This window comes from Eurypyga helias, unplaced genomic scaffold (assembly GCF_000690775.1).
Source record: "Eurypyga helias isolate BGI_N326 unplaced genomic scaffold, ASM69077v1 scaffold15010, whole genome shotgun sequence".
Classification (NCBI taxonomy): Eukaryota; Metazoa; Chordata; class Aves; order Eurypygiformes; family Eurypygidae; genus Eurypyga; species Eurypyga helias.
The window spans coordinates 80988-107439 of NW_010223933.1; the positions used below are offsets into that span (position 1 = coordinate 80988).

Genomic DNA, 26452 nt, shown 5'->3' on the forward strand with positions numbered 1-26452 from the left:
AATCCTCCTGTTAACAAAGCACCCTTTTTTGATATTTTTCATGGCCTTATCCTGTTTTGATGTAGACATCCCCAGTGCTGCAGGCTCCCCAGCTCCTCCCTGGAGTTTAAGCCACACAAAGCCATGTACAGCCAGGCCCTGAGCTGCAGGAGGTGTTCCCAGCCTTTCCTCCTCTGCCCTTGCTCCTGTGCCAGCCTGCCCATCACCTTCCTTGCTGTCTGTGGAGGCATCCGCACATGTTCCAAGCTCCAGATGCTTCGAGCACTGACACTTGTTCAAATCTAACATTAACATGGGAGAGCAGTTTAGTGAGAAGTGGAGAAAATTTTATTGATGTTCTTTTCATGTTGAAATTATACTTCTGCTCCATAGGGTGAGCGATGAAAGAGAACAGCTGTGTCAATAGTCCATAATGGGAGGGAAAAAGCATTGTTTACAACCATCTTGGCCCTTAGAAAAGGTTTAAAGGCTTTGTTTGAAGCTATGCGTGACTCCAGCAATACAGTATGGGGAGTGTGGGGGGTGCCGCAGGTGTGCTCAGAGCACCCCCAGCCAAAGCAAGGCACATGTGAAAATGAGCAGCAGGAGAGTCCTGAAAGGTGAGACCAAAGTGCCAGTGAAGATCAGAGCTCGGATGCCAATCCAGTTTCCCCACTTGGGACTTGTGGAATGCAAAATACTCATCTATGCTGCTGATAAGGTGCTGCCTGTGGGGAAAGAGGAGCAGCTCTCTCCTCTTTCTAAGGGCAGGTATCACTGAAGGAGGAAAGACAAATGTATGGGGAAATTTCATGCAAGAGATTTATCCTTGGACAGACCAGAAGGTTCTGGACCATATGTATCAGGGCAGTGGCTGCCTTGTCCTGCAGGGACTGCAGCCTGCAGAAGGGACCTGAATCCACATCCCGTTCAACTGATTTGTGTAAGCTGAGGAGGATTTTGAAATGAACTAATTTTTTTATTTACCCACTTTTTTTTCCTGAATACTTACCGTTGCAGTAGATCTTCCTTGTTTGTTTACTCCTCCTATATTCCCAGGGTAATAAGAACTGCTTACATTAGAGTTCAGGTTGCTTATCCACTGCTTTCTTTAGCAGAAAAAGCCTTAGAAACACTTTTGTAGGTAAAATACTGAAGCTGCACATTTTAGATAAGTTGGCAGGTGATGCAGAAAGTTTTATTCTGAAATATAGAGATGTCAAATTACAAATGGCGTCTCTCTGTCACCTAAATAAACGTTTTTCCATGTAATGCCCAAGGTGATTATGCCAGAGATGGTAGAGAGAAATGATTTCTGTGTTCTTTCCTGTTTTCTTGGAATTCCTTAAGACCCTCAGATGTCAGTAGTTTTCTTTGTATCTTATGCAGATTCATCTTTGTTTCCCTTCATTTTAAACATCTACTTGAAGATGAGATGGATCTTCATCTAGAAACATCTGCTTTTCTCCATTGACTACAAAGAGAATAGCTCGGGATGTGCAAATCGTTGAAGTTACTGCGGGGGACCTGCCCGCCTTCGCAGATGCCTGCCCTCTCTGGGCTGCTCTTTACCTGCTTTCCTAGAGCTCGCTCCATATCTCAACCATCAATTTCACTAAAGGCACTAAAGGGAGGTTGAGTTTGCTTTGCTGTGTCTGTGTTTCGGGGCCATCTCTCTCAGGAAATCATTGTGTTTGAACGTGCCTGGAGATAATAAGGCCTAAGACTTTCAGTAGCCTATTTCTGTCTCTCCCTGGGCAGTTGGTGAAGGCACAGCTCGCCCCGGTTTGTTGTTTCCAGCTTTCCAGCCCGTCGATGCGGGTCCAGCGGCAGCCTCTCTTCCCAGCTGCCAGTGCAGAGTGTGGCTGCCTGTGAGCGCGGCTGGTTCCAGCTGAGCTGGTGGCCAGGTACTGGTGTGCTGCCCAGGCATGTCACCATGGGTCGGGGAGTGAGCAAACAAGGTGTGCAGAGAGAAAACCCTCCCTGACCACAGCTACAACTGAAAACTGTGTGTGTGTGTCCTTTCTATTTCTGTCCTGCTGTTGGCATGATTTCGTACGGCTCCTTGGAGGTCCTGAGTTATTTATTCCGGTAGTTAAACTGCTCGCTGCTCCTCTGGGCAAATCTGCATCGCTGCTCCATGGGCTGTGAGAAAGGCAGGAGCCCTTCAGAGCAGAATGGCAGAAATGAAGAAGATGATTGTCGAAGATGGCACTTCATTAGCAACCTCCTTCACACCCTATCCTCTGCATTTTATGTGGGCAATCAGGAGAAGGTGTTGTCAAAGCTACAAGATCCTGTCAGTCAGCCCTCCAGGTCCTCTGTGGCTTCCCTCATCCCCTCCTAATTGTGCCCAGACTTTCTGTTTAAATACCATCTGCTTCAACTGCAATCTGCACAAGTGTCCCAAAGGGCTTTGCTCTTGATTCTCTGGTAATCTGCCCTTTGCATGCTAACTCTTTACAAGATGTATTTTTTTTTTTCAGAGAAAGTACACTTGTCTTTGATGAGTGATGAAATAAGGATGTGAAACAACAAAAGACAAAGCAGGTCAAATCCGAGATCAATGCTGCATGAGCCAGATTCTACTGTGGACAATTCCTAAAACCAACTTGTGATCAAAGCAGTAAAGCAAGAATTTGTCATAACCACTGAAAGGGTTCATGGAAGATCCAGTCTGTAATGAACTATCTGTCTGATACACGTTCCTGCTCATATTCTGCAAACAAAATACCTACTGGTGTCAGCAGGGGTGTCAGGCGAGGACTGATGACTTTGCCATGGTGATCCACAGCACAGATGTGAATCAAACCAGGTTTTAAGATGGCTCATTTTCAAAGGTTAGATGCTGATCCCTTTCTGCGTTCGCCCTCTCTTTCCCCAAGTTTTCTCTCTTTTACATAAACCAAATCTGAGGTAGGTTAGTAGGGTTGTTGCTGGCAAGGAACATCCCTTCAACAACTAGTCTGATCCCAACACCACTAGAAGCTAATTAAAAAGTAGAACTGATCCCTTCCCAGCAGATCCACAGTAAGGTATTTTTCACAGTGTCTGACCAGTACCTGTGCACGTCTTGCATTATTACAGGAGTAGTAAGTATTATCCAAACCAGTAGTATTTATTAATATTTTCAGGTTCCTCCTTTTTGCTGTTTCTTTTGTACTCCTACAGCTCATTTAGAAACAATTTTTCTGGCAGCATCGTCTTTGGAAAGCCCCATCAACATTCTGCTATGGGCTGTCCTGATAATGCTACCTGTTAGTCAAGCTGCTTGCCTGATACTTCCAATTAGAAAACCCTTTTCCCCCTTTTATTTAGTTTGCAGCCTTTTCCTGTTTGGGCTGAAATGTAACATTAAGAGCATTCTGACTGAGCCAGGTAACTTGTTATTTACTGTATATGTAAAAATGTTAAACAAAAGTACCTGTTTCTGAGAATAAAGTATAAAAAGGCATATTGTTTTGCCCATTTTATGAAATGATCGCAGGAGTCATTTGACATTTGATGGGTGTGTTGTATCAAGGTTGCCTTTCTCTGAGAAAATTCCCCTAAATGGAGCTAAATCTATGAACCTTCAAAATAATCGCAGTTTGCACAGGAGAGGCTTGCAGGAATTTCACAGCTGAATTCCTCAAGAGTCTCTCCTTTCCACAAGCTCTGTGCACTGAAGGGAAGGTTGCCTTGACACTGTCAAAGCAACGTTGCACTCTCACGTCCCCGCAGCCACTTCTGCACATCACCAGAGCTTTGGGTCCAGTCTGTATTGGCTGGAGCTTCCCTCAAGATCCAGCATGAGTAGATGTTTTCTTCAAATATGGCCAGCAAAGAGATTTTTGCTTGATGTCCTGTCTTACATCACTTTGTATCCTGCTGCATCGCGTTTGCATGGCAAGGTCTTTGCCCTTTGGGATGGGGCTATAGGGTCAGCGTGAGTCAGAGGATAAAATGGTCCCTGATCAAGGGGGGTTCTTAAACCACAGGGGAAAGCATTGGAGGGTTGGTTATAGAGGAATAAGTTAATTTTAGGGATCGTGGTTTCATGAACCTAAGCTTTGACAAACACTTAACTCACTTTGCCTTCTCCGAGGTGTTAGGTGTTTATCAGTGCATTCACCTGCAAAGTCCTGAGCAGGATGAAGTGCAAACCAGAGAGGAAAAGAGGACACACAAGTCAGAAAGCTGGAGACTTTGTACAAGCAGAACCAGGAATAGTCTCTTGGCTTGCATCTGGGGTCCAGGTCCAGGTGTCCCTCCATGCATGGGGGAGGAAACAGTTCAAAAGACATTTATAGTTGTGACTGGCTCTGGGTCATCTAAAACGATCACAGAAATGGGGCAAGTGGTGGCGTGCTCTTACAGACTTCTCTTCTGGAAGGCCAGACACTCTTCCCAGTGGGGCTGACATCTCTGTCCCCTTCAGGATTCAACCCAAGGGGACTGAGCACAAATGGGACTGGGCCCAAGGTTAGTAGGAGTCAAATGGAAGAGGTGATGGAGGGCGGTTTGCTCTGCACACCCAGAGCAAAGGGATTTCTGTGCTGGTGGATTCTGCTGGGTGTGCTGAAAGGTCAGCAATATTTCGAGACAACCAGCCAATAGCTATGTTTAGCTCCCATTTTGCAAACACCACACCAGAAACAAAGAGTTATTTTGGTCCATCAGGATTGTTCTGATAACTTTGCTCAGTACAATGTTAAATAATCAAACCCCACAGGAATAACAGCACTGTTTTATAATGCCATATTATCAGATATATAGAGGCACACAGGAGGTGTGTGTGTGGAGGGGAGAGCTTAAATCTCTTAACGAGTACAAAAGATTATTTATGTTATTCATATCGTCTGAGTCCACATATTGCAATGATTTGGAGTATTGTGTAGGTGTGCATAGAGGTGTGGATTTTTAAACAAGGGGATACTTGTCCCAACAGGAGAAAATAGTAATAGCTATTGTCCTCCGCCACTTTTCAGCAATGCCAGTGCACAATGTGGTTGATGCGACAAGGAGCAGCTGAGGCGCTGGCAGAGCCCCACTCCTACACACACTGTCACCATGGCTTCCTCCACATCTGTGTTGTGGAAACACCTCCTTTGCCCATGAAAAGCCCGGTGGAAGTGGAGCATACTGATTTCTGAGTCACTGGTAGCACTGCCACTGCAACAGGCATAGAGAAAAGGTCCCAGCTTCAGACTTTGTATGGTTTGTGTCACACAGGACTCAAATAGGACCAGAGTTTCCTTTTTCTAAACAATGTATAGACTCAGAAAAGACATCCCTTGCCCAAAGACCTTGAAAATGTCCCTGGAGAAGACAGACAATGGTAAGAGAAAGGGACTTTCATAGTGTCCAGTTTATGGCTGGAGAGGTTTAGCACAGAGAACTCGCAGACCATCTGCTCTGCACCTATCACATCCAGGGTATTTTTAAAAAATTGATATTTAGGTGTCAAAGGAACACCTGTGTTTTCGAGGATCATCTTCATGGCAGGTGATCATCACATGGAAAAAATATGCTCCAAGGTGTCCAGATGGTAGCAGTGAAAAGCTGACCACCCCTAGGAACACAGAGGAGCTGCTCCTGTGAGAGCTGGATGCTTAGGAGCCACACTCCCCTGATTACCTGCCAATGGAGTCAGGGAGGCTGATGTTGGAGAATGAGTTGCTAAGCCAAGGCGTCCTGAGCACCAGGCTTGGGTCAAAGGTTCATCTCATTATTTAGTCCACCTTTCCAGTCCTCAGGGGGCCAAAGGGAGATATCCTTTCTCTCTTTTTTAATCACAAGTGGGTGGCTACGGAGAAGAGGCAAACCCTTCTCAGGTGTTCACAGTGAAAGGACAGAAGGTGACAGTTTCATATTGTACCAGGGGATAGAACATAAGGAAAAAACACTTCTCCAAGAGGGTGGTCAAGCAGGAGAGCAGGATCCCAGAGACGATGTGGTGATTCCATCCTTGAAGGTGTTCGAGATTCAGTGGGACATAGCCATGAGCAGCCTGCTCTACCACCAAAGGTAACGATGCTTTGAGCAGGCATTGGACCATATAAAGCCTATAGATCTCTCCCAGTCTAAATTATCCTGCAATTTTTCTGAGTTGAAAAAGGTCACTGGCATGCTCCCTATCCTGTTGGAGAGGCTCAGTGTTTTCCCCGGGAGGCAGCATCAGGATGAAGCCGTCACTTCCAACTCAGGGGCTCAGCTGTCTGGTGCACACAGTGTGATGTGAGGAAGCCCCAGGAGTTTCCGCATCTTCCTAGGGGATTCGACCACATTTCCTGCCTCAGAGGTGATTGTTCTGTAAAGCACTAGGGAGTTGTGAAGCTTCAGTTCATTTTCCACACCTTAAAAAAAGCAAAAAATCTACTGCACTTTGTATGTGACATCAAACAGCTGTTTGGGAAGGGAAGAGAAAGACCCTGTAGGCTGCTGCTTAGGGCAGCTGGAAGTTGAATGCAAATTTTTAATACTTTGGAGTGAGGTTTCACTAGAGCAAGGATTGAAACCCTGGAGTCTCACTTTCCCCTGTCCCCAAATCTCTCTAGATACCAGTCCCTGAGCTGTGCTCTTTCCAGCTGGCCTGATGGAGGGGAGGCCCTGAAGTGCCTTTTGTTACTGGTGGAGCTGCCCCTCCATCGTGCTGGGAGGAGAGGAAGGATGGGGTGCCCCAAGAAGGCTCCTGGCTGCAAGCACCGAGCAGAGGCAAACATCCTTCAACACCGTGTATAAGTCACTGGGAGAAGTGGAACTTGGATTTCCTGCAGCAGAACTGGGGCTTCCCCATGCATACCAGGCTGGCTGCAATGAGTCCTGTTTCCCAGGCACTGCATCTTAGAATCATAGAATCATAGAATCATGGAATGGTTTGGGTTAGAAGAGACCTTAAAGATCATCCAGTTCCAACCCCCCTGCCATGGGCAGGGACACCTTCCACTAGACCAGGTTGCTCAAAGCCTCGTCCAGCCTGGCCTTGAACACTTCCAGGGATGGGGCATCCACAGCTTCTCTGGGCAACCTGTTCCAGTGCCTCACCACCCTCCCATCTTCCCACAGGGCGTCTCCATGTCTCCTTTGGTGAGTCTACTGGTTTACAGGATGGACAGGAGTCTGGCCCTGGGGCTGATGTCCTTGTGTGGGCTTAGCACTGAGGTACCCAGCAATCGTACCAGCATCACAGACTGGGTTTGAAATGGTGAGGGAATGTGGTCTTCCAAGGCAGTGTCACTGACTTAGGGTTTACTGCTCACTGGTTCATTCTCTCTCTGGAAATCCATCACCTGGAGTCATGAAACTATCAGAGAATCTCAGTTTGGGGATTTTCTAAAGGATGTTCTCAGCCCTTTGTGCTGCAGAGATATGACTGAAAAAGCAGTACCTCTCCTCTTCCCTTGCTGCAAAAAGCAATTAGGGAGCCCAGATCCACTTGTTTTAAATCTTGTCATGTTAAGCCAACCGCAGAAATTTTGAACACCTGGAGCTGACAGTCCTACAGCCCAGAGGTCCTTGTGCCTAGACCACCCAGCCTTTGCAAGTATCTGCAAAGATACACGTCTTCAATTTGTAATGTATTTTACAAAAGCTGTTTCAAGTTCTTGAAACAGGCACTTGATACCTTGAACATTCACATTCCTCAGCACTGGCCTCTTTTGGAGTATTCATGTGCTTTCTGTCTGTGTGATGGAGAGGCTGCTGTCACTTGCTCAGAAGGAAGATAATATATGCAGTTGCATATTTGGGTTGCTCATCTTCTGGAGTGTTGAACAGATTTCCTAAACGATGCCTCAGCCCCGTGTTGAACTTTCAAAATGAATATCCCGGAGAGGTCTGCATTTTCTGGCTCAGAAAGACTTTCAAGCACGATGAAACAAAAAGGGGATGATTTTTGAAACACCTGCATGGGAAATTTATGGCTTTGCTTCTTCCAAGATGAAAAACCTGGTGTAGGCTATAGATTTACTTAGAGGTTTGCCTTTCAAACTCAGCCTGTGACTTCTCATGGGAAACAGAGGTCGGGTAGGTATAAATCAACCTGTGCTAAATGGAATAGCTAAGACTTCAAAAAGAGAAATCTGGTCCAAAGGAAATGCTCTTTGTTGTGGACTCGAACTTGAACGCAGTGTTGTTCACTCATCTCTGCACACAAGACCCTCTGGCATGAGTTTGGTGGCACTTCCAGCCAGGTGAGCTGGTGTGAGTAGGAGTAGAGTCAGCCTGAAGAGGTATGTAGGCTAAAAAATCCTGCTTGGGGCACTCCTATAATTTTCTGCCTGAGCCAAGAAAGACAGAGAGCTTTTCCCAGTAGTGACCAAGTTAAAAAGCAGGATAAGTTGGTTTGGGGCAGCACAAGAGTCTGTTTGCCCCATGACTCACACCCAGCCTTGGCTATCCCACAGTCAGTGATGGTCACCCAGTGTAGCTGATGTGAAAACAAATCCTGAACTGCTGTGCTGGAACAGAGAGCAAAAAAGTTAAACTGCTATGGAGAAACCATCCCGTGCTTATTCCTGATTAGTTTACATTGAAACATGGCTGCTGACAGGTTATTTTCTTTAAAAAGGCAAGACCTGATTGTGTCCCTTGTTCTGCTGCCTACTCTGCATGGGTGGAGTTCCACGGCAATCGGCTGGAGCCTTTCCACATACAGCAAACGGCAGGATTAGCAGCGATGTTTTGCAAATATCCCTCTTACTCAAATAACCTGTTAACTAAAATACTCCATTGAGCTGCAATCACTAGCCGGGTTGTTTTAGTTTATAGTTTCTATGGTGAGTAGTGTGTTTCTGGAAGCTGGGCTAGGTAGGTTTTTTTTCCTCCAGTTGGAAACATTATGTTGAAGAAAGTGGAGATTGTTAGACGTTTTGAAACTTGTTCTTCTTCAAAAGAAGTTTTCTTTTGAACGTTTGATAATAAAAATTCATTTGCACGATGCTACAGGCTGTGGGCTAAATTGTGTGGCTGGGTGATTATTTAGCAAGATGTGGAGTTGCCACAACATAGATGCAAGTTCAGAAAACAGCCAGGCGTTGCCCGAGTTTGCAGGACCGTCAATCGTGACAGAGCAGAGGGATGGAGAGCTCATGGCATCAGGCTGAGCACATTCCATGTGCTGAGGCTGAGCACCACATGGAGAAAATGACAGCATTAAAGCACAGGACATGGAGCGAAGAGGCAGGTCCCATTGGTAGCTCTGACAGTGTTTGCTGTCTGTCCTTCTGCTCTGAAATCCGGAGCAAGGGCTGACGCCGGAGGGGTCCCAGGGGTGTCGCAACCATCTACCTGTAACTCCTGTGGTGGGTGACTGCCATTGTGTCAGCCCCTCCGGCAGATGCGGATGGAGAGAAGGCAGAGCAGAAGGGCTTTAGGTACATGTGGGCTGCAAAAGGGCAACAATTCCATTTGTAGGCGTTGGTTTGGGGGCACCTGGGGAGGGCTGAGCACTGGCACCAGCTTGGGGCAGGCAGCAAGGTTACTGCCAGAGACAAGGTTTGGCCAACCATCGCTACAGCCGCAGGTTTGGCTCCTCAGCTCTCTCTGTTCACATCCAACAGAGGCAGCTGGGGCCTGGAGAGGAGAGGTGAGTTTGCAGCCACGTCAGGCCACTGCTGATTGGAATGTAGAATATTTGAGCTATTTCGCTTTTTGTGTACAAAGCTCAATGTCAGCACCAGAAATGCAACATGAAAGTAAATGTCACAAAGGAGAAAAGTCAAGAACTGAAGAGTAACAGCTTCTGGTAACTGCATGCACGTTTCCACCCATTAGTCTGAAGATGGAATCCCTAAATCATGCCAGCCCCACCAGTTAGTTTTATGCAAACTGTTACTGTCAGGAGCTGAAAGTAAAAACACTGTTGTTATGCTCTTCTATCACGTATAATGATTCTTGTCCAATTTGCTAAGCAGCAGTGTTCAGTGTCACATTGTGTGGGCATTAGAAGTATTATTTGGTAGTCTTTTTTAATTTTAAACATATCTGAAATGCTAGGCATATAAATTGCTGCTTTTAAGTTTGGGGCGAAAAGGGAAAAAAATGAGAAGAGCGAAACTGGCGTATCATCTCAGTGCCGTGCTCTTAGCGAGGAACACTTAACAACTGCTCAGCAACCTTCCTCTTGCCCCAAGAATAGGCAGACAAAATCTGTCCTGTGGGGACACTGTCTCCTGGACCAGACCCCACTGATGAGAAAGTCTGTGAATCCCACGGGCGTACACAACTTTGGATGTCAGGTGTGAAAATGCAGAGCGCTTTACTGAGGAAAGGTGGATACTCACAGAAGAATAAAGATGGAGGGGCTGAAAATTTGGGGACTGAACGTATAAATATCCCTGTGTGCCTTCAGCTCAGATGGGTGAAGTGGCTAGGCCTGGGTTTGTGGTGAAACAAGAACCAGAACTACGGACTCCTACAACCCAGCAAGCACCACTTCTCCCCCTTGGTTAATCCACCATTTTCTGAATCATTTATGGATGTTTTGAGCCTGCTGACGAAGTTCAGAGGCGTTAGGCTGGAGAAGAAAGTGCGGAGAGACGTGGCATGCACTGTCAGCCCCCCTGCTGCATGTCCATCTGCTCTCGTGCGCTAACGAAGACCTGCTGCGCCGCGCCTTTCAGGAAGCTCCAACCTTCAGGGCCTTTTGCATTAATCTTTAATATGCTCTTTGTGTGCTTGTCATGTAGGAATTCAAAGACAGAAAATAAGCTGCTTAGCAAAGATGGGGCATATTAGCTGACTTCTACTCCAGGCTGTGGGCCAAATCTACCAGCCTGTGGGGCAGGACAGACCAGCTCAGGCTAACATGCCCTTTTGCTAAATTTTTCCAAAAAGGAGAAGGAAACATGTCAGCACCATAAGGGACTCATCCTGTGTTTTTCCTTTGTTTGAGCTACCTGATCTTTCCAAGAAGACACATAAGGAAAGTTCTCAGTCGACACCCAGCCAAGAAATGCACACCAGATGAACAGGACCACAACCACTTCAAAAGTAAGCTCCAGTAACAGTCCAAATGCCCAGATTTGTTGTATTACCCACCTAGAAGCAGGTCCACAAAGTCAAAGGAGTTACCTCTGAACATACCTGATCTCAGAGGAACATTGGTTTGGAGGTGCATGAGCACAACTTCACCAGACCTAGCCCAGCAGCATGGGTTGGTTTATTCTTTTATGACAAAAGTTGAGTATCTGCTTTAGCTGTTTTCACATTAGACATCAGAGATTCTTGTTCTTTCATGTATATTGTGTCCAGAGTGTTTTGCTTTGAGTTGGTAGCAAACCATTACTCAGAGGGTAAAAAATCAAACCCACAAAGAGAAGACCTAGCTTAAATGTGGGATAATTCAGTGTACAGCGTTATGTGCTCCTGGTAGACTGGGATATGCAAGTTTTCAAAGTTAGTGTTGGCATATACATACCTGACAAAAATTCAATTTGTGAATTCTAGTCATGATCATAAAGTGTATTAAAATGCACTGAAATGGAAGGTGACATTGTAAAACGGAATAAATAGTGGTGTCTTGTAAAGCCTGACATATCAACATGGGTATCTTGAGTGCAGTGCTAATCATAGTAAATTTGGAGTGGAAATCAGCTCTTCCAATTTCTTCTGTGGTCTTTCTTTGGAGCAGAACTGATGGTCACTCCAGGAGCATTTAGTATTTGATGTTTGGCATCATACAGTCTGTGCCAGTATGTCTTGTTCGGTTTGTGTGTGTGCGTAACTTGTGTAAATTAACTACTCTGCAGTGGCACAGCACTTACAAACCTACCTCCTGTGCTGAGTCGCCTATAGCAGGTGTTGCTACAGAGGCTCTGTTCTTTATGAATACTCCAGGTGTGATGGCATTATAGTGGCAGCTGTATTCTGCTCTGATGTAAAGCACGGGCCTCATCCTGCCGTCCGCAGTCATACTTCTGCTATGAGCTCGCAGCCTCTTCTGTTCAAGGCACAAAAAATGTTGCCTGTGGAATTTTCCTCGCAAGTAAGCATAGTTTCACGAACAGGAAGATTTTGCTAAAATGTAGCAGCATCTGGTTCTCATTTTTGGAATCAGTCATTTATCCAGTTTCCTAAGACTGAGACACAAGAGGTCAAATGACTTCAGACCAGGCACGGAGCTGGTGGATCAGGCTGATTTACATCTCAAGATGCTTTTAGTTCTCTCCTTTGGACAGCAGATGTTACAAACCGATACCAAAGATAGTTTCCAGCATTAATGCAGCATATTTCCTGTGTCTTCTCCTGTAGCCTATGCACACCCATATATTAAGATTGTGAGATCACATCGCAGCGTTTTCCCAAGCCTGTATATGTCTTCTGATTAGATATGTGTGCTGGGTTTAGCCAAATCCCCACTTAAGTGCTGTACTCTATGTATCTAGGTCATTTGCAGAACAATTTTTATTGTAAATCTGGAATAACAAGCACAGCCTTTGGCAGAGTTCTGCATGGCAGAAACACTTTATGTCTTCATATAAGAGCATGTGAGCTTTTCTGGATGGGGAAAAAAAAATCAGTTCATTTGTCTATGGTTTTTCTGGCAACTCAAGAGTAAGCAGGAAAGATAATCGGAGAGGCTCAGAGCTCTTGTTTTTACTCTGCTTTGAGGCAAATGTGTTGGGCAGCTCTTGGACCATCTCACCTGCCCCATTTGGCCTCAGCCCACTCTCAGTTTGGCCCTGGGCACCCTCAGTGGGGAACACAGCAAAAACCTGCTGGTGTTGTCCTTGCCAGAGGAGCGGGTGGGCTGCAGGGAGGAGCAGGGCTGGCGGCAGCAAAGAGGAGGACAATATGCCAAAAGCTGCCCCGATGCAGGGCGGACACAGCTGGAGCAGGGGTGTGGACCAGGCACCTCTGCATGGGTAGAGACACTGCAGGCATCTCCTGTCAGCTTTCTCCTGCTTCAGGGGACCCTCCGGCTTGCAGACCGGAGCCCGCTGTGTTAGGCATTGTGTGGATATCTCCAACACCAAGCAACCAAAAGGCAGCTGCTACCCTAAGCGGTTTGAAATGGAATCACTTGGAAGGAAAGCTTTGGCTCGGTTACATTAGTGTTTATCACGACTGGAGCCAGATGCTAGGTTGTGACAAAATCACCTATTGCGAAAACAAGGTAAGTACATGTCTGGGCTATTTGTGAGTTGAGTCGGTTCCTTCCTATTTGCTGAAATGAAATGTAAGCACCAAAGCAATATAGTTTGATGTGTTGTTCAAAGTGAAGCACCTCCACCTGTTTGCTACCCAAACGCGCCGTGGCTCTGCATGGTGAGAAGGGCACACGGCCCTGTTTGAAACCAGAAAAACTTGGAAGAATACAATTAAACCTATACTGACTCAGAGAACTTGGGACAACAGCTTAGTGTGATAAGCACCCTCTCTTGGTCTGCTTATTTCAATATATTACTGAACATTTCTATAAACCAGGGTTTAAAACACCCTCATTTTATTCTTTTTTTCTTCCCCTTGGTACCCAAGCTCATCCCTCAGCTACAGTTGACCCAAAGCAATGTATCCACACATCAAAATTTTGTCTTATTTTAATAACTCCTTTTTCTCAGAATGCATATGAAAATCATACTGATGATTTCTAGCAGGATAGTGGGTCATGCTGAGCCAGCAAATAATTTTCTAGTCTTATTTTGAATCACTCTTGGAACAAGTCTTAGCTCTGCATGTAAAAACTAGGCCAAAAAAAAAAAAAAGGGTGGGGGAAAAAGACACAACGCCCTTTGTCCTCTCTGGAATTTGTTTAAAACCTCAGGGATGAATAAGGCACTTTATTTAACCCAGTCCAGCTATAAATAGGAAGCAGCACCTTAGCCTTCATGTGGACTAGGGAATTCAGATGTGTGTCCTCAGTTACCATCACACTTGAGAGGCACCTCTTCCATCTGAGATGCGTCCCCACATTAAAGAGTCATTAAAGGTACCCGAGGGCACCAGGTTTGGACCAAAGAGAGGCCCTGAGCTAGAAGGAAGGTGCTGGGGCCAGCAAGAGTCAAAGGCTTCTTTGCCTTTGCTCATGTTTTCTGGTTGTGCTCTAAGCACCAAGTCCTCCTGGTCTTTAGTGTCCCAAACCCCATCTTAAGTTTTCTTCTTGTTCCAAGCGGGGCAAAATTGGTTTCAGCATGGTGGGAATGGCTGTTCATCCCTGTGGTACCTTGAGGGCTCTGTGGTGGAAAAGGCACCAGGAGCTGCCCTTCCCTCTCCGTAGAAACCCTTTGTAGGAGCAGGATTAGTTCGTGTTCCCCCAAAGGATGCTGCCCCATCACCTCTGGGCCACACCATTGAGCCACAACCAGGATGGTCAGGAACAGCTGAGACTTAGAGAAACCTCTTCCACAGCAGCTCCCAGCCCTTGGTCCCACAAGGAGGATGAGCCACAGCAGCTGTGCCTGTGCCCGGCTGGGGAACGGGAGGGCTAGTGGCTGGGCATGGCTGTTGCAAATTGAAAAAACAACGATGCTGCTTCCAGAGCCAGTGCACTCCACAGATATGTGTAGACCTTTTTTGTGTCCAATTCGCTTTGTTCTGCTTCAGTTGTAAATTTGGGGGAAAAAAACCTGGCTGCTTCCCCCTGCACACCCAAGGAGACCAATACCGGTGAAATAGAACGTGAGATGCTGGTTTTCATCCCATGTTTATTTTGTGATGCCCTTGTGTTTTCAGTTGCAGTTCAGTTCTTGCGAGACCTCCCCAGCCTGAAGAGCGAATTTAGGAGGATGTAGGGGGCTGCCAAAGGAAGGCTAGGTTGATGAGACAGGTGCCTATTTCTTCCTGCTTAAATCATCATTAAATGGTTAACAGCAGCATAAATTCTTCTGAGGTTTCCAGTGCTGTGGTATCTGGAGCTTCCCCCAGCTCCTGGGTCTGGCTGCATGTCCCAGCAGCATCCCAATCCCATGGGTTTTCATGGCTTCATTGCCTGCTGAATAGTAATGCGTGGGGGTACAGTTGTCAGGGGTATGGAGGACATGTGGGTGTGTGACAATATCCAACCTCTGTTTCATAAATTAAATGACTAATTCATAAAGAGAATTTGTCACACTCCAGGAGCCATGCCCAAGCTGAATGCTGGCTTGATTGCAAACATACGTTTAATGGATGGACTTACCGCAATCTTGGGCATTTTAAACAGATTTCCTTTGGTGTGTGGGCACAAATTGTCAGGCAGGATGAAAAGATCCTTGTCCTTTGTAGTGTAAGGTCTGAAAGCTGAGCGTGAGGAGAATAGCTCCTGGTCTGTGTCCCCACCTCCTTGGAGGCCCCACTCCTCTGCTCCTGCCCACCCACCTGGCTGGGCTCAGGGACGGTCTCCAGGAGGGAAGCTGTTAAGGTTAGATGTGAAGTTTGCGGACATTTCACGGCAGAAATGTTGGAGAAAATGGAGTAAAATGTTTTATTGGTGTTCTTCGAGGAAAATTGCAACTTTTTGATGTGTCGAGTTTGTTGGGGTTTTTTTCAATGATGATTTTTTAAAGAGAGAAAACCAGAAACTGTTGAAAACCTAGTTTTCCAGAACTGAGTGAATTTAAACACTGGAGAGTTACTGTCTCTGAAATAAAAACCACAGTGTGTTTTCAAAGACAAAGGGAAAAAGGGTGCTCTGCTCTAACTTGTGGTGGAAGCAGTGCGTGTGAGGAACAGGTTTTATAACATGAATGTGAGGGAAGTGCTTGTTATGGGAGTCATGGCTCCCTGTAGCTGCCAGGGATCACCTTTCGCCATGAAAGAATTCACACAAATACCGGACTTGGGGAAAAAAAAAAAAAAAAAGGAAAAAGGATGGTAAAAACACAAATTAGGATTGATTTGATTTACACATGACCTTTTTCAGTTTAACATCATAAAAGCCAGTTTCCATCTCTTAGCAGTGGTTTAAATAAAGGCTAATTCCAATGAAATATTATTTGTTCCTTTAGCCAGGAGTGTCAAGCAGAATACATCTCAAAGAAGGAACTACTAAGCAGATGTCTGATTAAAGATAAAGGAAAATATCTCATAATATGTCAATGGGACAACATTAAATGAATCTGAGGATTCAGTGTAAAATATATTAGGAGCGAGACAACAGTGTTGTCATGCTCATCCCATATAATTAATTACGGATAAACTCCCCCTGCCTTCAGACTCAAGGAGATAAAACAGGCAGGACTCAGCACAGCCCTCAGGGACGTAAAAATCAGCACCAGGAGAAGTTGCACCCCTGGAGCCATCTGGTAGCACCTGCTGTATCCTTATGTGGCTGAACACTATAAACCATGCAGGGAAACCCCAAAAGGAAGAGACGGCTCCTAGGAAGGTGAGAAGGAGGTAGTGTCAGTCCCTCTACCACCCCACCCCCTGGGTAATATATGCCTGGACATGAGATTTTCCATGCACCGCGCATGGAAATTCCATTACCGAGTGACACAAAGCATCAGGTTTGCAAGTGCTGCAATGTGAAAGCTGGGCTCATTGCCTACAGCCTGGGATACAGAAAATTTCCCTAACCATGCCACCACTGCTCACCAGGCACAGCCCTGCAGCCACAGGTCCCCAGCCTGCCAGGGGGAAACTGGCTCTGACCCCAAGCAATGCTTTTTGCCATGCCCATCTCAGCAAGCAGCAGCTACTTTTGAACTGGAAAAATAAGAGGGAGTCTCAACCCCCAGTTATCTGATTGTTTGCTTTTTGGTAACTTGACGTTTTGGGAAAAAATTGGTTGTTCATGGGCAGACTATCTCTGCCTCTCATCTTTTCTGCCACCTGACCCCGCTCTCCTTGCCCATGGTGTAGGTTTCCAGTAATGTGAGTTCCTGCTGGGCTCCACATCAGCCTTTCCAGAAAATGTTAAAAATGTGCATTGCATTAAAAGGTGAATGAGGACGAGCTGGCTGGCTCCCTGCTAGCCCAGCACACAAGGCAGGGTACCACCCAGGGTGAAGGGGCTGCACAGAGCAGGGCAGCAAGAAAATCCCAAGAGAGAGGCAGTGAGTGTTGAGCTGTCTGGTCTAGGAAGGGCTCAAAGGAAAGAGACAGAGATGGCAACTGCCATTGGTGTAAATCTGCATTTATCTGTGTAGGAGCATGTGGGATGGAGGGCCAGTGCGAGTATTTGCATACTGTGGGGCAAAGGCAGGCTTAGAGCGGGCTTCGTTCCCCTGTATTAGCTGTAAAAGTGGTAGGACAGGAGCTGCCCACCACCACAAATAACCCTTTGCATTTTTAAACCAAGACACTGTGGGTACACTGCTTCTTCCAATCGGTCCAGTATAGGCATTTAATAGGCTAAATGGTGTAATACATCTACAGGACATACATTAGTGGAGTACTATGTACAGGTGGCATTTTACAAAATTAGAAAGAACTGAAATAGAGCAAAATCCAACAATGTCTTACTCCATAAAACCTCCTTTCTGCACTACATGAAATATTCTACAAGCTAGACTAGAAAAATATGACTGAATGTCTTTTTTTTTCCTTTTTAGTTTCTACAAAGCTTTTAATCCAGAAAAAAATACAAAACAACTATTGAGTTTATTAGAAAGACAACACTTGCACACAGACAAATTAAGTGGACATTCATAGACCTGCAAGTTGAATAAATAGGGCTTGTTTGTATAAAACAATTTTCTCTCTATCTTGCTCTCCTATTTTAGGGCCTCTGGCCCATGTTCAGAAAAATAAAAATGGGAGGAGGAGTTTGGCTTTGCCTGGTTGTTAAACTGAGGTCACACTAGGAGAAAGCTTTAGCTTGAAGCATCCACTTGCTTCAGGAAAATTACTTCAAGGGAGCAGCATGAAAGAGGGAGAAGGAAAGAGAGGAGTAATTAGGCTGGAAGGAGGAAATCTGGCATTTCTGTATGGGCTGTAGCTTTACATACTAAGATGAAAGAAGTACTGCTGCATGGAGTTTTTCCAGGTTCTATGTAGAATTTTGTTGTTTCTTTGGGAAACTTATTTAGGGAAGTGCCATTGACCTCAGGTGGAAATAGGATAAGAGCCATCCAGAGCAGGAAGGGAGGGAGCGTCTGAAAGCAGATAGAGAGCACATAAAATTGGGGGAAGTGTTTCAAACAACTGTTTTTCCTTTTATAAAGTGAAAAGCAAATTAAGTGATATGTCTAACGTCATTCCTCAAGGAACTGGGCAGACGCAGATTGAAAGGAAATTGCACAGCTAAAAATATGTCGTCACCGTTGGTGTTTTTCCCCCAGAGCTTTGTAAAACTTCTTGACAGTCAACCCAAAAGCAGCGTTTAAAGAGCACCTCGCATCCACCCGGCTGCCTCGCCAGCACAGCCTTCCTCCCACCACGACCAGCTGCAGAGGAGTCTGAGCCCGGGACCTCCTCTCGCTGCTCGTGTGGTACCCAAACACGGAGCCCGAGCTTGCTCTCGCTTTGTTGGCTTCACCAGAAAACTGTCACCACCGAAGGAGGTGACAGGGACGGCAGCCAGATTTAGGAGGTGTTCTGAAACCTTCAGTTACTCTGGTGAAATTCGGTGCTCTGACCAGAATCCCACTCATCCAACAAAATTATTCTATGACATCGTAGGTAAGAGAGTCTACATCAAGAAGGCAAAACAGATTGTTATATAGGTTGAGAGAGCAAAGTTTAAGTATCACATTATACTATACTACACTGCTTATAAAAAGGGTTCTAGATCCCAAACACCCCAAATAATGAGCTATAGTTTTGTACATAAATTAATGTTGCTTTGAAGTAAAATAGTCTCTTTCCTTTGTATTAAACATTCATTGCACAGAATTCTTTGTAAGTAAATATATTAAATTTGGTTGCTAAGAAGGTATAAACTTATCTTATTAATATATCTGGCCAGTAAATTTCATCCACCATCACACAATTAAAAGTTACCATTAGAGAAAATTATTACTGGAAAAAAGAAAGCTCTTGGAAGTCAACTTAGGAGTTAATGCTGAAAGAAATCCTGTTATTCTGTTCCACCTACAGTGAGTGGCTTCTTCCGGCTGCAACGTTAATTGGAAGTACAGACCCCATCCAGCCCTGCAGAGATGGAGAAAGCCAACTTCGTAGTTTACGGACACTCGTCACTGACACAGTCAAACCCTTGTGAGTACATGCATTATCTGTCTCCACCAACACTGTCCGAAGGGTAGTGTTTTGGGCCAAGATTGGGGCTTCTCCTGGGATGGGGGAAGGGAGTCTTTGGGAAGTCCCCGTGCAGGAACGGTGTCGTGGTTTAACTTTTTACCGTGGTCACATAGGTAAAACCACAGGGTACGGCGTGACCACAGTAAAGAGAGTTAACTCTTTCCTGACTGAATCCAGCACAAAAGGATTCACCCCTGTCAAAATGGCCCCCAAATCCCCAAGAAAAATCCATTGGAGGCCCAAGGTGTCCAGAGGTACCTTGTCCCACCATAAGCTCTGGTCTCCAGGAGGTGGTCGTGTAACCAAAGCTGAGGAGTCCATGCAACTTAAGCCGAGGGGAACATACCACGTGTGAGGACACCCCCGGCACCCATGCTCCCACCGGCAGCAACAAGGGAGAAGGAGGCAGGCTGGTGTGTGTCCCACTGCCTCAGGCCTCCTCCATCCCCTCCTACTGTGATGGCTCAGGGAGGGACCAGCATCAGGCAGAATGGAGGGCAGGTTTGGGCTGTGCTATAGAGCCCCCATCACCCACCACCAACCGCCTGTCTTGGTTTGAAGGAGGAACAGCCGGCCCTCTGCACCTACGTTATACGCAAAACATACCAAAAGCAGAATTGTCACAACAATTTCTATTAACAAGGTGGGACAAACCCAGCCCTGGCAGAAGCGGGAGCCATCTCGTTGGCTTCACGGGAGAGAAGCATGCGCCACGCCATGGCTGGACCTGGGCCCGAACAGTGCACGAACAGCACGACCCACCCCAGCAAGCCTACAACAGACGGCCTCACTCCACAAACACCAGTGACTAGCTACTCCGCTTCATCAATGTACAGCGAGAAAGCGTTTCCGAAAGGCATCAGCCTTGTTGAAAAGGCGGCTAAGAAAAGGCTGGTTCATCCGAATTTGCACAGGTTAGCCAAAGGGAGAGAACTGCTCTGGGCTGCCACGGGGCAGCAGCCTGGAGGCAAATCTTACACCTGCGTCTCTATACAAAAGTTACAAAACCAAATGGTGACATTATATTACATCTATTGTCCATAATATCACAGTGCTAGTTTTAAATGGCTAAAAACAAGAAAGGTTTTAGATTTAAGACATCCCTCCTGTAGAAATGTAACCCCTTTGTCCTGCTGTTTATACCTGAAAGTAGCCTTGCTTGAAAAAGGTAAATCCAATGAAATGTGCTAATTGAAAGTAGGAGCACTTTTCCTTGATAATCTCGTATTTCCTAACGTGTCCCATTGTTTCCCAAGGAAAAATTAAACAAATAATATGAATCCCAGCCTGAAAATCAAAAGGTTTAAAAGAACAGTTCTAAAGCCCAGATGCTTCTTACCAGGTACTAACTAAATAAAACCCTTGCAGATTTAAATACAGATTACTTTGACATGTCTTCAGAGTGTGTTAGCTTTCCAACAACATTCACAATGAAGTTTCACTTCTGAGGCCACGGAGTCCCTACTCATCCTCTTCAGTTCTGCTTTCCAGAGTATCTGTACTGTCTTCCACTTCTTGAGCTGGGTGCGCTAAAGTATCTGCAAAGAAATGGTTCATCAGCATTTATTTCCCCATACAGGTACGACAGCCTTCATTTGACTCCCTCCTCCACCCATCAGGGTCCTCGGACTTGACATAAGCAATTTGATCTACCTGCAAACCAGTGGTTAAACCTGGAGTACGGTACTCTGAGTGTATCACAGCCTGACATTACAGGACAGGTAGTCCGATAAAGTGATGATCCCTCTTATTAAAAGCAGGAGAGCCACCAGAGTGGGAGGGCTACCTGCTGTCTTAGCGCAATCTGCTCAAACTCTCAGTCCTGAAGACATAATGAGTCCTAACATCACTGCACAAAACCACACAGAGGCCATCACTCGCAACCTAGAGGCCAGCCCTTAGATTTGGCTCCTGTTTCTTCTGGAATGATGAAACCCTGTGGTGGCCACCACCCAGAAATGTCAGCTGGAACAGCAGGTGACTTGACACTTCAAGATCAGACCATTTGTCATCGCCCCTTTGAAGGGAAGGTGCATCTTGCACTCCATCCTGGCTGCTGTCTCTGTGCATTTGGGTGGCAAATGGTGCACTGAAATGGAAACCATGTCCCACTTTAAGGGAAAAGGAGAGCACTGAAATTAAAAAATCCAGAAATAAATGGACCAGTTCCGCACTGGAGCATTCACTGTATAAGCTACACTCTAACAAGCTCTTATCTTTAGCCATATATACCCCACAGAGACAATACTAGTCATATCTACACACTTGTGAGCTCCTGCTACATTAATCCACCCCTGGGACACCATGATGCTTTGAAAATGTGCATCTGTGAAACACTTTGCTTCTAGGCTAGGAGACAGGAGGGTAGATACATGCTATTGAGCAGGATTACTGTTTCCTAGAGTGAACCACTGATGTGCAGTGAAGTACCTGTTGGCCATGCCAGTGGCCAGCACCGAGCCTAATGTGGATTAAAAAAACAATAGGCTCAAAAGCTACAAGGAAATTTGGGGTTCACAGGACTCCCTTTCCAGTGCAGGTGTTTCTGGGTGCTTTCAAGCACCTACTGCTCTTTCGTACACAACTGACTTCAGCGCATGGCACGGCCTGAAACAGCTATTTTCCTATGGGGAATAAAGATCAAAATTACTCATTCAGACCTTCCAGATCCATCTGTTGCTGCTGCTGCTGCTGCTGGACACAGACTCTTTGGTCACCATGAAGACCCTTGTCCTCTGCTGATTTCAGGTCATCAGGAGGCCAACGCAGCTCCCCACTCTCCACCTCCCCGGACTCGGTTGGCTCCACCACGATGGAAGGCAGTCTTTTGGACAGCTTGGGGTACTTCTCACGCGAGTCTGGGAAGACCTAGTGAGACATTTGGGGACGTGTCCATCAAAGCTGTGCCCAGGGATGCATATTCAGAGCAAGTAGAATACATGTTCCATCTTAGTATCCTTTCTATATCTGACAGGCACTCCCACGTCTACCAAAAGAACCCTTCAAACAGGTGCGGGGCAAGCAGTCCTGCACAGGGAGGATTTCAAAGGCCAGTGAATCCATCCCCTTGTCAGCCAAGTGTAGATGCAGAGGAACTAATAGGTCTCACAATACTCTCCCCTGCACATGCTAACCCTTGTTGGGCCAAGTCCAAGACCAGAAACCCAACTTTGCTCACCAGCGTGTTGAGCAGATCATCGCCGTGACTTACGCGATCTGACATGTGTAGTAAAAATGGAGACTTAGGAGACAAAATTCATTATGTTTCCAAACACTTGTGTTTCAGTTCTGGTGGGTTTTCAGGACACAGGGATCGTTGCTGTAATGCTAAGCAAAAAGGCTGCTGTAGCCCTTCCAGCTGCTGTTCTTTCACTCTGATAGGAAATTCATGTTTTCATGCGGTGACAGTTTATTAAGAAGCCACCATTCTGCAGAGCTACTGTCTGTAATGCAAACCACTGTTTTATGATGCTTTCATGCAAAACAGATAGCCTCAGAGATCGTCTTTACACAGAGGATGGTGCCAGCTATTATATTCATTTGTCACATTGAAGCTGCAGGTCAAACACTACGCAGCGATTAGAGCTTGAAGCTGAGGTATGCCTTTTTAGTGAGGGATATTGTAGCACATAAAAGTGCTCTCTTGTTTTCAACATAGCTGGTTCATTTAAATCTCTCAGGGTACTTTGTTTTGGATTGAGTTTGGTTTTTTTTTTTCTGGGTTTCCTGTTTGTTTTTTTATTTTGAGGAAAAATTATTCCACCTCCTCCAGGATGTTAATGTAAGACAAACTGTTGCTGATTTCCTGAAAACTTATTTCCTAGCTTCTCAAACATCCCTGTACCCACATTAATAGGCTGTAAATTTCCCTTTGCTAGCTGAGCTTTATTTTATTTTATTTGTAGCAATAAAATCAAGGTGCAGACCAGGGGACTGAACTAGGAGTTGAGAGTAAGAACCATCCCAGCACTCCACAGGTTTGCTGTGTCCTGTGGGAACCTCCCCACGCATTTGCAACAAGTTCATCACTGAACTGGGGCATCTGGTTAGATGGAACACTGCTGGTTATGTGAGCCGGTCTCTGCACAGCTCCTGCTACGAGCACAGGGAGAAACACACGGGTGTTCCCTAACCACCATAAAACAGGGCACATCCTCCAGGACTTCACCAGGGACCTGGGGAATGTAGTGTCATAACCCACTGGAGGTGTTGCTCCTTGGCGTTTGCAACCTTCCTTCATCCCATTAGCACTCTCTCTAAGACCTCAGGGTTTAGCTGTTCCACGTGGCATCAGAGCTGGCACGGGAAGGCAAGCCCTTGGGATGGCAATTCTCTTCCTACATGTCCAGGAAGCAGCAAGCACATTTTTATCATTGCTGTGACGCCTGTATCTGACTTCTGGGGATGGCAAAGGACAACAATTCCCCTCATGCCTTCGCTCCTCACAGTAGTGTTGTGGGGATTCATTACTCTTTGCAAACCTGCATGAAGGTAAAAAATGTTAGTGTTGCAAAGTGAGACACTATTAAGAAGGAATTTTCTATGTGAGAAAGCCCCTTCAGTGCAGCTAGACCAAGTGAATCAGTAAACCTTCTCAGTGCCCCCCTGAGCTGCACTCACATGGGCGTAACTCGTTCTGACCAAGCAACGCTGCTCATGCTGCCTATCAGAAAAGTTTCCCCCAGCTTCCCATTACACAGCTTCCTCCTGAGCTGTTTAGAACTGGGAAAGAAATTTCCACAGCAGCTGTCTTGACTGGGAGGAATTTTTAGGAAGTGGCTGATAGGATCCTGCTATTTCCAAATCTGAGACAAAGTGAAACCCCCTTGGCCAGGACAGGTCCAGAGACACCCCTGAGCAGCAGTGCACTCTTCTTCAGACCCATGGTGAAGCCCAGCTTCCTGAGTCTCATGGCTCATCCAGGAGAAAACAGCCATAAAACTGTGGGCAAATGGCCTCCTTTCCTCCCCGGGCTGCACATGCAGGTGACAGGGAGCTCTTCCCAAGGCTGCTGCTCAGTCTGCTTGGATGCAGGGGGCTGCGGGAGAGCCACCCCATCCCCAAACCCAGTGGCAATCCAAGGCAGGAAGATTCAATGCAACAAAATTCCTGCTTTTTCATCTGCTTTGTGAAGCCCTAGGAAATGACACGCCGGTCTAAAAATGTGCTAAGAGATGATTCTTACGGCTGCAACAAAATTTAGGAGAGGCACCTGTGCAGCCTCAGCTCGGCTATTTTTGTTTGTGTCATTCTCAAATGGTCTTTTCTCACACCAATCGCGTAATGTTTTTTTCCACCGGAGCCCAGTATTTACCGTGTCCCTCCAGGAATGAGTCAGGACTGGCAGGAAGCAGAGCTGCCTGCTGGGCCTCACTGTGTTTTTCTGCGGAAGCTGGATTGTGTGACGAGTGGGCAGGAGACCGCAGGAAGAGAAGGACCAGTCTCCTGGCCAGAGTGCTTGGAAGTTGCTGGAAGAAACCTAGTTTTCCTGCTATGACTTTATGCTACTTTTCATTTCTTTTTGCTTTTTTGCCTCAATTGGCCATCACTAAAACGTGGATGGTATCACCTTCTCCCAGAGGAGTAGGGTGAAGGAGCTGGGGGAAAACCTCTTGAGCATATGATCAGGGAGACACCATAAAGACATAGGTGCAGTCGGAGTTGGCACAGAGTTTGGACAATATACACTAACACAACAGTGAAAACCTGGGACTCAGTGAAAAAGAGGAAAAGGAACATTGAAAGTGTGCTCTCTGAGTGAGCAGCATCCATCCTGTGCGGTCGCTGAGGCAGGGGAAAGCCTGAGGTACAGTCTTTAGTTGTATACAGCCATTAAGTGTACAGGTGACCTGAAAACAATTTGCAAAATTCAGTTCTGACTTCCCTGGCTTCCAAACGCTTGACTTCAACCTGCAACAGGCTTCTCCTACAGTAGCTTCCTGAGCCTGCTTGCAATAACACACCCTGTGCTGAGAAGCAGCTCGGGTCACGCAGGACACGTTTTGGTGGTTTGTCCCCAGCAGTGACACCGAGAGCCACGAGCGCAACCACAGAGCACAAACCAGGATGTGGGGGTTGTCGTGGGGGAGGACTCAAGGCATCGTGATCCCTCCTGCTGGAGCCAGCACTGCAGGCAGGTACGCGAGTGGGTGTCTGAGACCGTCTGGGGACAGAAAATGCTCTTGTGCCTGGCAGTAAATGGCCCTGACCAGTGCAGCTGCTGCGCTGCCACAGCCATTTATGAGAATTACACCGTTTCAAACGCTCTCTTTTCTAAAAAGGGATCTCCCTCTGAGCCTGAGGAAACTTAGCTTGTTACAAAGGTGGCTGTATAAAAGCTGCATCACAGTAGTGGCTGGAGGCCTTCATCATGTGATGGCTGCTCAGATCTGAACTCTGAGTGACAAACACCCTCTTTGCCTGCATCCCCACAGGGGCAAGGCATCACTGTGAGTGATGCCACTGTGCCCCGGAGGCCTGGCACCCAACAAAACCCTCCCTCCAGAACTCTTATCTTTTAAAAATAAATAGGATCAAACATGTATTTAAGGGCTTATTCTTCTGGCAGCTGTGCTCTGCAATTCGACAGCTATGTGTGTAACAGCTACTGGTTGCATTACATCGCTTTTGAAAAGCAACTCGGGATAGTTTCCAGTTTTTCTAAAGTTACCTGGCTTGAAGGGCCTCCTTCTTCCTCAGGAGTCTGGCTGAGCGCGAATTCCTCCATCACCGGTTCCCGTGTGTTCATCACCTCTGTCATGCTGCAAATATTAAATCAGAATTGGAAAACTCAGCTCTGAGCTTTGGCCCCGCAGTTAATTCAACAGAAGATTTTGGCTTTTCATATTTGTTGAAATAATTGTGTTACAGATTGTCCTTTCTAAACAGCCCCCAAAGAAGTGTTCCCTTGGCCCTACAAGCCAGCTGATACCACTGCGTGCCATGATGCAGAGCAGGGCATCGACCCCAGTTGCCCCCACTGGGACAGCAGAGAGGACCCCCATGGAGTCCCAGAGTCTCCAGCAGGAAAATATGAGCCCTCCTATGTTTACAGCAACCAGTTCATTACTAATATATGAGCTCAGAAATTGCGTTTGTTGACCAAAAAAATTTACTCATGGAAGTATCAGTCTTGAATTAAAATTCCATTCTGATTCTTCGTAACATCTTCAATATTTGCTCTTCCCAGATGTCTCTTCCATTTAGCTATGAGCCAGCACTTCTTTTTAAACTGTTAGTATCAGACACACCAGCTTTATTGGTGCCTAAGGGCCAGATTTTCAGCAGTCTTTACTTGCCTGAGTGTTCAGAGAGGTATTGAGTGGGATTTTCAAATGCGTCAGGGAAGGTTTGGCACTTACACCTCATT

At 46.2% G+C, this 26452-nt stretch overlaps 1 protein-coding gene across 1 annotated transcript in view; it reads right to left on the reverse strand.

Annotated features, from left to right (window-relative positions):
• The window catches only part of LBH (limb bud and heart development), a 71733-nt gene extending 45890 nt beyond the window's left edge, over positions 1–25843 (reverse strand). The window contains exons 1-2 of the mRNA XM_010157982.1: positions 25754–25843; positions 21744–21951 (exon numbers count right to left, since the gene is read on the reverse strand). Coding sequence (XP_010156284.1) covers positions 21744–21951; positions 25754–25843 — 298 coding nt within the window. The remainder of the gene's footprint in view (positions 1–21743; positions 21952–25753) is intronic.
• Positions 25844–26452: the final 609 nt, after the last annotated feature.